Here is a 13,791-nt window from a genome sequence, read left to right on the forward strand (position 1 = left end):
CATACCTTTGTAGTATTTAAAGGTATACAGTATACAGGCTCCACGGGTTATACCCTGAATATGATAAATTGTGCAATTGTTTCCATGTCACATGCTATAGAGCCCAGAGAACAGTATTTTTTCAGTTGTAGCCAACAAAATGAACTGTTGTATCTTATGTAATGACCGTAGTCTGGCAGAATTTCAGAGAATAGCAGGGTAGAGCAAGAACATGTAACTGTCATATGCAATTGGAAAACCCAAGAAGTTCTGGTGTCTTTACAACAGTCAATGTTTTCAATTTTCAAACTTTCTTTGCAATAAACATATGCAATAAACATTAACAGGGATTTACTGCTTACCAGACCTGGTGACACATATTGTCACTAAGGTCAGTGCACTCTGAACCTCTCCTTTCCCTGCAATCAACATCAATATTGACTATTTTTAGTTATCATGCTGTAAAACAAAGCTGTACTTACTTGTATCCAGGTTCAGTCTCCTAAAGGCAGCTTTTTAGTTTTGTGTTGGTTAAAAAAAAAGACCAATGCACTGGCCTGATGGAAAAAAAACATTGAGCCGTGACTGTCTGTACTGGCCGGGACTTCCTGTGTTTGGTCTCTTTTTTCCAGCCAGCACAAGACTAAAAAGCTGCCTTCAAGAGACTGGATACAAGTAAGTATAGCTTTGTTATAAAGCATGATAACTAAAAAATATAACAATGAATGTAAATTGCAAATATGTTTTATATCACATCCCCTGTTGATTTAGATATTTAGTTTTTTAGTTTATCTTATCAAAATACAGTGGTGCCTTGGATTACGAGCATAATTCGTTCCGGGGCCGCGCTTGTAATCCAAATCACTCTTAAACCAAAGCAAATTTTCCCATAAGAAATCATAGAAATGCAGACAATTGGCTCCACACCCCAAAAATAATGATTTATTATTCTGAATAACATGTAAAACAAATGAAACAAACATTCAGAAACAGCAGAATATGTGATATTATAAGTTACTGTACAAGGATGGGAAACAAGGGCGGACAGAGACTTCAGGGAGCATGAAGGAATGAGCAGGACATATGTGGGCACATACATGTAGCACTCTCTGTCTGGGGAGAGAGGGGTTACAGCTATAGAGAGATTACCTCCACAGTCCTGTCCACTGATGTAAGCCCCAGCCTGAAGGAGATCTGCTATGATTTGGAAGGTGAGGGAGACTTCCTGGGTCAGAGTACAGTGCTGTAGACCATGCTATGCAGACCATACCCCTCCTCCACTCGCGCTCCCACCCAGTACAGGGAGCTCTTAAACCAAAGCAATGCTCTTAAACCAAGTCACAATTTTGAAAAACTGTGTGCTCTTAACCCAAGGTACCACTGTAATTTAAAAGCACAGGATACAAAATCTTACTTTACCGAATGTATCCAGGGGCCATGTTTTCTTTGTGTTATGTAGTACAGAAAGTGTTCGCTCTGCACCATACAACCTCTTCAACTCATTGTCTTTTGTTAGTTAAACAGGAAATTATCTTAGTCACACGACCAAAGATAGAGAAACTGTGGTTCTATTATGTTGTGTTCTTAAGCCTGCAGAATTGTCTATCTAGCTCAGTGCTACAAATCCTTATGTGCTGTACAAGGGTTAAAGGGAACCAATCACCAAAAAAATCGATATGAAGGCAATAATATGTTCTTATACACCCTCTAAAACACTTTCCACACTTGTATCTATAGCAGCTGCCCCCGCCCCTCACACCCCAAAATTATACTTTGATCTTGTCCCCGCTGTATGCAAATTCCAGTAAGGTAGTCATGTGGGCGGTTCATCATTCTAAGTAGTCACATTCAGGCCGAGTAGTCACGGCCTCGGGGGGCTGGGTTTGGCTGTAATCACGCCTCTGTGGGCATCATACACAGCCCCTGTTACTGCATCATCATAGGGGGCGGGGCTGGGACTGTGTAACTAAGATACAGCATAGTGGCTGCCTATCCCCCTGCACTGTATATGTGTGACCTGTCCTCACACACAGGCAGCAGCTGCTGCACACAGCCTCCCGGAATGGATGGTTCTACACCAGCTGCTGGCTGCAGAATCATTCACTGACGCCGTTTTCACCCCTCCCCCTCCTTTCTCTCCCTGTTCTCTGTGTGACTCCATCTCCCCGTGACAGCAGCGGCCCCCCTCCCTCCTCTCCTCTCCGCTCCTTTCCTCCTCCTGCCGTCGGTGCTGCACTCCTTATCTCTCATCTCCCTCTCTGACAGCATAAGAGACGGAGCGGCACCAGAAGCACACGGGAGAGAGAGGAGGGGGCCACACACTGTAACTGCTGGAGGAGAGGGAGGGGGCATAAGGGCCTCCCTGGATGATTCTGCAGCCAGCATCACAGGTATAACAGCGCTTTGGTTTATGTGCTGGCTGCTGCTGGTGTGGAACCATCCATTCCGGGAGGCTGTGTGCAGCAGCAGCTGCCTGTGTGTGAGGACAGGTCACACATATAAAGTGCAGGGGAATAGGGAGCTGCTGTGCTTTGGATCTCAGCACACAGTCCCAGCCCCGCCCCCTATGATGATGCAGTGACAGGGGCTGTGTATGACGCCCATAGAGGCGTGATTACAGCCAAACCCCGCCCCCCGAGGCTGTGACTACTCGGCCTGAATGTGACTACTTGGAATGATGAAACGCCCACATGACTACCTTACTGGAATTTGCATATGGCGGGGACAAGATCAAAGTATGATTTTGGGGGGTGTGGGGCAGGGGCAGCTGCTATAGATACATGTGTGGAAAGTGTTGGAGGGTGTAATAGCACATATTATTGGCCTCATATCGATTTTTCAGGTGATTGGTTCTCTTTAATATGATTCATTACCCTTGGAAATGTGAATATGTAATGAACACCTTGTAAATAGTGAAATTAGAATATTTTTTTTTAATGCTAAACAGCGCATTAGAACATTTACAAGACATGAAGGAAAAGGGAAAATGGTTGCTGATTCCCAAAGCAACTAATCTTTTTGGTTATCATTCACATACTGTACACTCACATTATGCTAGCAATGGCAGTCCTGCACAATTTCTGAACACCCAGTCAAGTAGAAAGTGTCACAAGGAAATACTGCTATAAGCAAAACAGCACATCCCTGATGGACTCAATTACACCATCAGAACTATTTAAGTTGGTGAGATCATAGTGCTGTGGAATCTGTTGGCGCTATAAAATAAATATTATTATTATTATTCTAGCAGTCAGTCACTTGGGATAACAATGTACTCTCTAGGGGATAGCACTGGGCCCAATTCACTTCCAGTGGTATGCAGTCTGCTGTGCACTTGAGTCCTAGTAAAATAGAGTATATGGCCTGAAAGTTACATCAGGCTTTTCACACCTTTTGTTTTATTTAAGTTTCTATACCGATAACCAACATAAATAGTTGAGTAACTGTATAAATACACTTTATTACTTACCTTTTATTAAAGGAAACTGACACCTATGCACACAGAAAACCACATGCACGCTTAAATTGCTTAGTACACTTACATTAGCATGTTAACCTTGATCACGCTGTCCATCCGGTTATTACTGATAAAATTACCTTCTTATGTCTGGTCACAGTTTTACGGAGGCATAGTTGTAATACTGATGATGCATGACTCCCCTCTTCCTCACAGTGCCCCTTCTGTCCCCTCCGCTGTGATAAGTGATAAGCAGGGCTCTCACAGGGTGACCAGTCTGGGGTGAGGAAGGAGGGGGGCAGGGTGAACCAGTCTGGGGTGGGGGGGGGGGGGGGGGAAAAAAGTTGAAAAGTGTGAAGTGAGGAGGTCAGATGACCAGTCTGGGGTGCAGGCTGACTAGTCGAGGGGAAGGGAGTAGAATGAATAATCAGGGGGAGGAGGGCAGGATGACCAGTCTGGGGTGGTAAGGTTACTGATTTGTGGTCAGGGGATTGCAAGGTGATGAGGGTCAATGAGGGTCTTAGAAATAAAAAAAAAAAAAAAAAGAAAACAAACCAAGTAAACAAAATTAGTGTGGCTGGAGGTTAAAATGTCTGAATTATTTAACATGTTCCTGTAATTTTATGGACATAGATCGGGCACCACCGGTGCACAATAGTCATTTTTCTAAAGTTTTTCTGTTTTTAATTTGGGGCCTAAATACCTTAACAGAGGTGCCATTATCCCCGCTGCTTGTAGCTGTGCATTAGAAGATGAAGCTTCCTTCTCCATCTGCACTGACGGCTCCAGAGTGAGACCCAGCATAATATTCTGCGGTGCAGGATCTTGCACCAGATATAGGTTCTATGATGATAGAGCAGGAAGCTACATCTCATAATGCAGTTATGAGCAGCGGGGATATTGGCACCACCGTTAAGGTATATAGGAGCAAAATTCAAAATGAAATTTTTTTAAAATCAGTATTGTGCACAATAAAACATTATAGGTACACTTTAAAGGACCATTCCGGACAGGGCGATTCTTTGCAGAACTGCCAGGGAGGATAAAAGAAATAACATGCTCTTACCTCCACTCCAGTCCCCCGGTCCCCGACCGCTTCCAGGTTAAAGAGGACCTGGGACGTGATATATTCGAGGCCCGCTTAGCCAGTCAGCGGCTGAGGTGGGACCTCACTAAGGCTGCTGTCTTGATGAGCGGGACGGGGACGTCACATCCCTGGTCCCCACTCAGACCAGAAAGTGAATGGGGCCCGGCAGACTGGAGCGACAGAACACACCCACAAGCGCTGGAGTCGGTGGAGGTAAGAGCATGTTATTTCTTTCATCCTCCCCCATGCTGATAGTTCTGCAAAAATTCCCCCTGCCCGGAATTGTCCTTTAAACTATAACATATCCTGTACTGTGAACGCCACTTTAGTGCTGCCATGGTTACAAAAGTTTTTGTGTGTGTGTGTGTGTGTGGGGGGGGGGGGAATGGGGGGGGCAACCTTTTTGTACAGCCGGGGCCTATGATACACTTAATCCACCACTATACATAGGAGGTGTCAGTTTCCTTTATTCCTGAGTTACAGTCTTTATAATATAACAGAACTGTATTCACAATGCTGGTTGTCTTTGGTAACACTTCAGAAGCAGCTAAATGGACATTTTGTAAATCTCATCCACATGCTGCAGACATTTTCTGCATGTAAATTTTCAGATCCGCAGCCTCCTCCTTCTGTTGCAGATGTGTAAATTTTCATTGTAGCAAGGGTAAATTTGCAATAAATTTACAGGATAATCTGCATCTAACACTTGTGGATTTTGCTTCAGATGTTTATCATGAAATGTCATGAAAAATCGTGATCATTAAAGCGACTCTGTACCCACTTTTTGACCCAGCTACTTATACCTTCTTTTAGCTGATAAGAAGTTCTTTTCTGGTGTCGCTTTCCAGAGGCCAAAATTCATACTTTATTCGGGCTGTAGCCGTGCCAAAGAGGCGTGGCCTAGAGCGATCGTGCCCTAGGCCAGCGCCGCCTGTGTGGTGTGGTTATCCATCTTCCCTTGCCTCCTGATCCGCTCCCTGTCCACCCGCACACAGTATTAGCAGTCATTACGCATGTGCCGCCTCCTGACAGCCCACCAGTGCATCCCACGCATGCGCAGTGACGCTACCGGCTTTGTGCGTCACTGCGCGTACGCGGGGTCTTAGCGCAACGGCACATGTGCGGAGAAGAGGACCAGCTGATTCAGGGAGCGGGCAGCACAATGGTATGCGGGGGGGGGGGTTGGCGAGGCGGCGCAGGAGGCAGGAGAGGCAGGGAAAGGCCGGGCGCATCACAAACACAGGGCGGGGGCAGCATTGTGAGGACACCAGAGAGGCGGCGCGGACCCGGCTACGTCATTGCAGCCGCGTCGGGAGGGTCAGGAGGCGGCGCATGCGCAATGACTGCTGATAATGTGCGGTCGGACAGAGGGCGGATCGTGAGGCAGGGGGAGATGGATAATCACACCACACAGGCGGCGCTGGCCTAGGGCACAATCGCTCTAGGCCACGCCTCTTTGGCACGGCTACAGCCCAAATCCTATAGAAAGCAACACCAGCATGGATAAACATACCAGGAAAAAGAACTTCTTATCAGCTAAAAGAAGGTAAGTAGTTTGGGGGTTACAAAGTGGGTACAGAGTCGCTTTGATAACGGTCGTTGTTTTGCAACAACGGACACTATTTGCCTTTGTTTTTACATTGTGGGAACATAACCTAAAGCAGCTTTCCTTTACTCCTCTCAATCTTACTGATTATATAATGGTCACATGACACTGGAATATGCATGCAAAATGCATCAATACTGCTGCTTTATCTCATCGTTATAATAAGCTTATCAGACTGAGAGGCTATTTTTACCCATGGACGCACATTTACATAGTATTTTCTGACGTCACTATCTTGTTTCCTAATCGCATGCACCTAAGACATTTACACAAGTCAAGTTGTTAACCATCATAAATAGATCTGAGCTGCACCTTGACCTTTGCAACTCTACTACTTTGCTACTCCTTCTACTCTGTTGAAAAACACCCACAAGCCCATTGAGAATGGAATTATGTTACACTGAGGAAAAGTCCAGAAAAATATAAACTGTTTGCTGTTCATTATACTGACTGAAAAGTTAGTATAGGTCCCCCATTGGCAATGGTCAAAGCTTAAAAGAAATTTGGCAGGCAGACACGGGTAGGTGACACCAGTGAGCAAAACCACTAGCTGTCCCTGCCCGATCTGTTAAATTGACTGCCATCTGTTACAGATGTAAGGACCCTATTACACGGAGCAATTATTGCTGAATTAGGCCGATTACCACTTTATTCTTTTACAATAAAGGCAGGGGCTGCACAGACATCGCTAACGATGTCCGTGCAGCTCTTGCTGCTTGATTGTGGCCTAATTTCTCAGTTTACACTTTATGATCAGGATGTCTAATAGGACCCTTAGGCTATCAGTTCCCCCTCATATTGCCACCAGAACAAAGTTGTGTGAACGTCACCATAACTTTGCCGTGCTAATGAAATTATGGTAAGTTTTAGGGCTCATATTGCATGGTATATGGAATTGTTCTCACTAATAATAGTAGCAAAAAAACATGCCATACTAAACTAGCAGATCACTGTCATTTGAAAAATAGAAAACCCACAGTGCAAAGTGGCAAATGACTGGGTGACACAAAGCTGTTGGGTATTTTTAAATTTTAACAGAATTTACAGAACATATAGAAGTTAATAAAACAATAAACATTGAAAAACAGGGATAGTTTTGTATCCAGGTTCACTGGGAAATATACATAAACCCATGATATTATTTTATTTACGCCCTGGAGCAAAGAAACTCTGGTTATGTGATCCCAGTAGTTCTGTCTGACCTTATTCACGTTTTTCACTCAATACTGTAACCTTATCACTGAAACTAAAAAGTAGTTCAGCTGGTTCCTACAATAACCACCCATTATCACCTACAGTAGGTGGCTTTTCTTATATTGTTATATGTAGTATATTACATTACCGCTTTGTTTCTGTATTTTATATATTACAGATTAGTGACTCTAAGGACCACAGTATCGACAGCAGTTTGTCCTCTTCCTGCAGTAGCTTATGCAGCCCCAGCAGTGATGGAGAGAAGCCAAGACTCAGCTACACCAGGTCTATGGTCCTCTCCCATTCACAAAGACCAAGGGTAAACGTGGAAATTATAGTTAAATTGTATATGTGTATGCTTATTGACTTTGAATTTTGCACATACAGTGCCTTGTGAACTTTTCCAAATTTTTTCATGTTACACTCACAAACCTAAATGTATATTATCTGGATTTTATGTGATGGGCCAATACAAAAGTAGCAAGTTATTGTGACATAATAGAAGAAAGAATAGAAAATTCTAATGGCGAGTAGTGCATTTGTATTCAGCCCCCTGAAGTCAATTCTATGTACCTTTTGCTGCAATTACAGCTGCTGGTCTTTTGGCATATGTCTCTACCAGCTTTGCACATCAAGACGCTCAAATCTTTGCCCATTCTTTTTTGCAAAATAACTCAGTCAGATGGAGAGATACTGAACAGCAATTTTCAAGTCTTGCCACAGATTCTCAAAGGGATTTAGATGTGGACTTTGGGCCAGTTTAATATGCTTTGATTTAAACCATGCCATTGCAGGCCTGGCTGTATGTTTAGAGTTGTTGTCCTGCTGGAAGGTGGACCTCTCTCCTAGTCTCAAGTCTTTTACAGCCTCTAACAGGTTTCTACTTCTGGATTGACCTGTATTTAGCTCCATTCATCTTACCATCAACTCTGACCAGCTTCCCACTGCATGATGCTGCCACCACCATGTTTCACCTTAGGTATGGTGTGCTCAGGGTGATGTACAGTATATAGTTTTCTACCACACACAGCATTTTGCATTTAACTTTGGCCTCATCTAACAAGACCACCTTCTTCTATGTGTTTGCTGTGTCTCCTATGTGGCTTGTGGCAAACTGCAAACAGGACATCTTATGTTATCGCTTACTTCTTGTCACTCTTCCTTTGTGTCACTGTCGTTAGTAAAAACTTTTGACGTGTCATAGAGACACGTCAATGGTTTCGATTGGCCCGGGTCTGAGTGTTCAGACCCATACCGATGAGGAGAACGAGCTGAGAAGACTGCACAGTCTTAAGTGCTAAGTGCGGTCCTCTCCTGGCTCTGTGTCACTTGATCAGTCGGGCTCCTTATGATTGCCTATGTAAGTCTATGGAGACTGACTTATATCATGTGACATGGAGCTGGGAGAGGGCAGCGCTAAGCGCAATGTTTTTTCCCGTCTTGATCTCCCGATTTTTACGGATCTGAACATTCAGACCAAGATCAATCAAAGCTTTTGAAATGTCTCTGACATGTCAAAGAGTTTTTACAAACGACAGTGACACTTTAAAGCTAAATTTGTGGAGTGCATAAATAATAGTTATCCTGTGGATAGATTCTCCCAATTGAGCTGTGGATCTCAGCGGCTCCTCCACAATGACCATGGGCCTCTTGGCTACTCCTCTAGATAGTGCTCTCTGTCAGTCTAGTCAGTCCTTGTCTGGGCTGTCAGTTTAGGTGGACGGCCATGTCTTGGTAAGTTTACAGATGAGCCATACGCCTTCCATTTTCAGATGATAGGTTGAACTATGTGAGATGTTTTGAGCTTGGGATGTTTTTTTTTTTTTTTTTTTTTACAATCTAACCCTGCTTTACAGTTCTCTGCAACTTTATCTCTGATCTGTCTGGTGTTCCTTGATTTTCATGATGGAGTTTGATCACTAATGTTCTCTAACAAACCCTTGAAGCCTCACAGACCAGCTGTAGTTATACTGAGAAGACATGACAGACAGATGGACTCTATAAACCAATGAGGTAACCTTTGAAGGCGATTGGTAACACTGGACTTTATTCAGGGGGATCAAAGTATAGGAGTATAGGGACCTGAAAACAAATGCATGCTACCAGATTTAAAGGAGAACTCCGGGCAAAGCATTTTTTTTTAACAAGTGTTGGGAAGGGGGAGGATAAAAAAAATAACACGGTCATACTGGCACTGGTGGCAGCATACCGCCACTCTGGCCAACCGAGTCCCTGGTTCATCATATGTGTTGTCTGCGCAGCCTGCCAGTGGCCGAGGTCGGACCCCGTTATGGCCACTGACAGGCCAAGCGGACCGCACACATCACGACCCGGGTCCTGGCTCAGACCACGAAGCAGCTTGGGACTGGCGCGGCGGTACGTGGCCACAAGTGCTGGAGCGGGGAAGGTAAGAGCACATTATTTTTTTATTCTCCCCCTCCCCAGCACTTTGCCCAGACTTCTCCTTTAATATTTAAAAAAAAAAATTAAAACCATTCATTATTTTCTTTACACTTCCCACTTACTTGCTACTTTGTATTACTCCAATAAATAAAATCCTGATAAAATACATTTGATAAGGGTGTCATGTAGAGATGAACGAACCTCGAGCAAGCTCGAGTCGATCCGAACCCGAACTTTCGGCATTTGATTAGCGGTGGCTGCTGAACTTGGATAAAGCCCTAAGGCTATGTGGAAAACATGGATACAGTCATTGGCTGTATCCATGTTTTCCAGACAACCTTAGAGCTTTATCCAAGTTCAGCAGCCCCCACTAATCAAATGCCAATCGTTCGGGTTCGGATCGACTCGAACCCGGTTCGCTCATCTCTAGTGTCATGTAATGACCAAATAAAAAATTCAAAGATAGACACTTTACAGCCAGCTTTATCTTTTTGTGTCCTATGAACGCTGGTTTTTCTATTGATCTTTAACTTCACTGTTTGTACATTTCATATTTGTATATTCCATAGTTTCTTACATATTTTAGTTGATTTGTGTACAATATTTTAATAAATTGCTTCCGCTTTTTGCAGCCAAGTCACAGAAGGAACCTGTCACATCACATACTTGACGATTTTAATAATGCAAACCTAAACCCAGACATCAATAAGTTCTCCTCAGTCCTGGTTCTGGATGCTCCCCATGTGAGTGTTTAGTAAGAAAGCATACATTTCACTCTTATATTTACCACTTACCTGTAGGGGTTATATCCAGTGTTTACATTATAGGCTTTGAAAGTTTTGTGAACAGAGACGTTTATATAGTCAGTTCTGTTTTTTTAGCTATAAGGGTGGTATTACACGGGCCGATGGGGGCCCGATAATACCTGTAAACGAGCAGCGATCTGCTAGATCGTTGCTCGTTTACTGGGCCTATTACACGGCTCGTTACCGATGTCCTTGCAGCCTTTGTTTAAACTGTATACATACCTAATCCATGGTCCAGGGTTCCTCTTCTTCCTAACTTCTCCCCGGGTCCGCGCACTTCAGCTTCACAGCGGCTTGTCTCTGCTGACAGGCCGCTCGGCCAATCACTGGCTGCGGCAGTTACGGCCTGTGATTGGCCGAGGGGCCTGTCAGCTGACACAGGCCGCTGAGAAGCCGGAGCGCACTGGACCCGGTAAGAAGCTCTGAGGAAGAGGAACCCTGGACCATGGATTAGGTATGTATTCTTCTTTGCTAATCGTCAGCGTCGGCCGCGCACCGCTATTACACGTAGCGGTGCACGGTCGGCGCCCGACGATTATAGGTCTGAACTTATATCAACGATCAGCCGATGACAACGATCATCGGCTGATCGTTGTCTTTAGTACACGGAAAGATAATCGGCCGAATTGGGCCGATTCGGCCGATTCACAGGTCAACAAAAAAAATAAAATTTACTGGTGTCCAAAATATTTTAATGATTTTGGGGTATTTTTGGGGTGCTGATTCTTAATATGCTATCAGTTTTGCCAGATTGGCTCAAGTTTTTTTTCATGTCTTGTTCATTTTTGAAGATTACTTTCTAAAACTAGTTAAAATAAACTAAAATCAACATTTACTTTGTAAAATTTATTGTATTCATGACAATAGCAATAAAGTTAATGCGCGTGTAGCAAATTACGTCTTTTTTTTTTTTACACATTTCACGAAAATTCTCAAAAACTTGAGCCAATCTGTCAAAACTGATGACATATTCAGAATCAGCACCCCAAAGTTACCCTAAATTCGTTGAAATATCTTTGGCCCCAAAAATGCTGTTGACCTATGTTATCGGTCCGTGTAATAGTACCCTAACTTGTTTTCCTTCTTTTGTATGTTTTTCATGTCTAGGAGGTCGAAAAGACAGGCCAGTTAAACAAGACTAAGATAGCAGAAGGTGGAAGGAAGCTGAGGTAAGTTACACATTACCATACAGTTATATTTCCTGGCTGCTCTATTTATTGTGCCCATAAGTACTTGTTGTGAAATACACTATTTTATACTTGAGGTTTATGACATTGAGTATATGTGAAGATGAAATCTGGATGTAGACAAAGAGGTTGTCTATTATTAGAAAAAAAGGGTTCAGAATTTTCCTCTTCATAACAGCTCCACTCTTGGGCAAAGGAGGTTGAACTGGAGTACCTACAAGGGTAAACTGTAATACCCAAGTTAGATTTCCAAGTGACAGGAGTGGAAAAATCTCTGCAGTATACAGGCATATATACGGTTATTTAGAGATTATTGATTTTTATTCTCACCAATGGGGCCAAAACTAAGCTTAAACTTCCTGTTGTGTCTGTTGTGATAAGATGAGACTGCTGTAAAGTGATCTGTACAGCTTTACAGCTACATGTGACACTAGTAGGTAGATAGCATCAGTACAATAGCAGCTCCCTGTGGAATGACCTTTTCAAAGGTCACAGAGTATGCACATTGATGTTTCACATTCATCTTAAGGGGACAAACTCTGTCCATTGTCGTCTGTTTTCATGAGTTGTGCTGTAAAGCATGTCACTAAATGCTGTTAAATGCTTTTAAGCCCAGGCAATATGGCAGCCCCCATAACAACATACAAAAAGTGAAATAAATAAAAATAAAGTCAGAAAATAGAATAAGATTAGAATAAATGACTCGTTTTTGTATCTAACTCTAATCGGTAAAATAAAATGTAGGTGACACATGCCCTTTAAAGCAGAGAGGTTGTAACTACTTGTGGTTAGTTGCCCCCCTCCCTGACAAATACAGCGCACACCAGAATAAAAATGTATTAAGACACCTATCTTCTGTTATAGTGATGTACATGAGTTGACAGGTTCCCTTTAAAGGTAATTCTTAAGTTAAAGCATGTATCTCCTATCCTATGGCTAGTGTTAGATTGTTAAATCGTAGAGAATAGGGACCCTGAGTTGTGTTTCAGAATTAAGGGCTGAGTATAATGTTCAAAATGGATCCATTTTTTTAGCGTACACAAAAACCTGGTTGACCTCATTTTTGTGTCTGTAAAAATAAAACGGATCTGTTTTGATACATTTTTTTTAAATAATGGAAGTCAATGGAAAAACGGATCAAAACGGTTGCACACAATTGCATCCGTTTTTCTCATCAGATTGCAAAAACGTAGTGTGAACTCAGCCTTACTCATTTTAAGGCTGTCAGAAATCACTACCCCTTAATCCTTCTCTTCTGAAGTATTTGCCAACACAGAACTGCCAATATGATACTGAGATAGAGGATTTCTCCCCAAGTGCATTATTTTACATTTGGAAACATTGAACTTCGATTTCCATTGTTTGGACCACTTATTTAGCAAAGCTAAATCATTTAGCTTAGCTTAAGTAGATGTATTTTTTTCTAATCCGGCATAAGTCCTTTAAAATTTATAACCTTAAAATAGTACATAGTTCTTGAGGTTGATGTGTTGAAAGCACTAAAAATGGACAAGGGTAAGTAACTGAGGGACTTTGACAAAGGATAAATTAAAATGATTACACAACTTGGAGAGAGCATGTCCAAAACATATTGAGTGTTCCCCATATGCAGTGGTTGCTTACCAAAGGTTGCCCATAGAAGGGCAACCATGTTTGTTTTGATTAAAAATTTACCACCTAATGATATTTTCCAATGGAAGTCGCCTCTTTCAGCAGGATAATACCCTGAAAGACTGCAAAATTGTTCAGGAATGGTTTGAGAAACACGATAAAGAACCTGACTTGGCCTCCACATTCTTCAGATCTCAGTCCTTTCGAGCATCTGTGTGTGTGCTGGAAAAACAGTCTGACCCACTCTCACAACCTAAAGAACCTGTAGGATCTGCTGCTAAAGACTTGTTGCCAGACACTACAGGACATGGACGCAGGTCTTGTGGAGCTCTAGTGGGTCACAGTTATTGATGTAGAACTACACATTGTGAGGCAAATAGTTTTAACTCAGGGCTGATCAGTGTATGCCTGGCTGCTATTGTTGTTTAGGATGGTAAATGGTTAAAGATGGTGTCCTTGGT

General features: G+C 42.9%; 1 protein-coding gene across 3 annotated transcripts in view; it reads left to right on the forward strand.

Moving 5' to 3' along the window:
- The window catches only part of ARHGAP9 (Rho GTPase activating protein 9), an 89,116-nt gene that overhangs the window by 33,665 nt on the left and 41,660 nt on the right, over positions 1-13,791 (forward strand). For all 3 annotated transcript variants that reach the window (XM_069970372.1, XM_069970373.1, XM_069970375.1), the window contains 3 exons: positions 7,502-7,642; positions 10,359-10,469; positions 11,640-11,701. In XM_069970372.1, the coding sequence (XP_069826473.1) occupies positions 7,502-7,642; positions 10,359-10,469; positions 11,640-11,701 (314 nt within the window). The remainder of the gene's footprint in view (positions 1-7,501; positions 7,643-10,358; positions 10,470-11,639; positions 11,702-13,791) is intronic.

The sequence above is a fragment of the Dendropsophus ebraccatus genome, chromosome 5 (assembly GCF_027789765.1).
Source record: "Dendropsophus ebraccatus isolate aDenEbr1 chromosome 5, aDenEbr1.pat, whole genome shotgun sequence".
Classification (NCBI taxonomy): domain Eukaryota; kingdom Metazoa; phylum Chordata; class Amphibia; order Anura; family Hylidae; genus Dendropsophus; species Dendropsophus ebraccatus.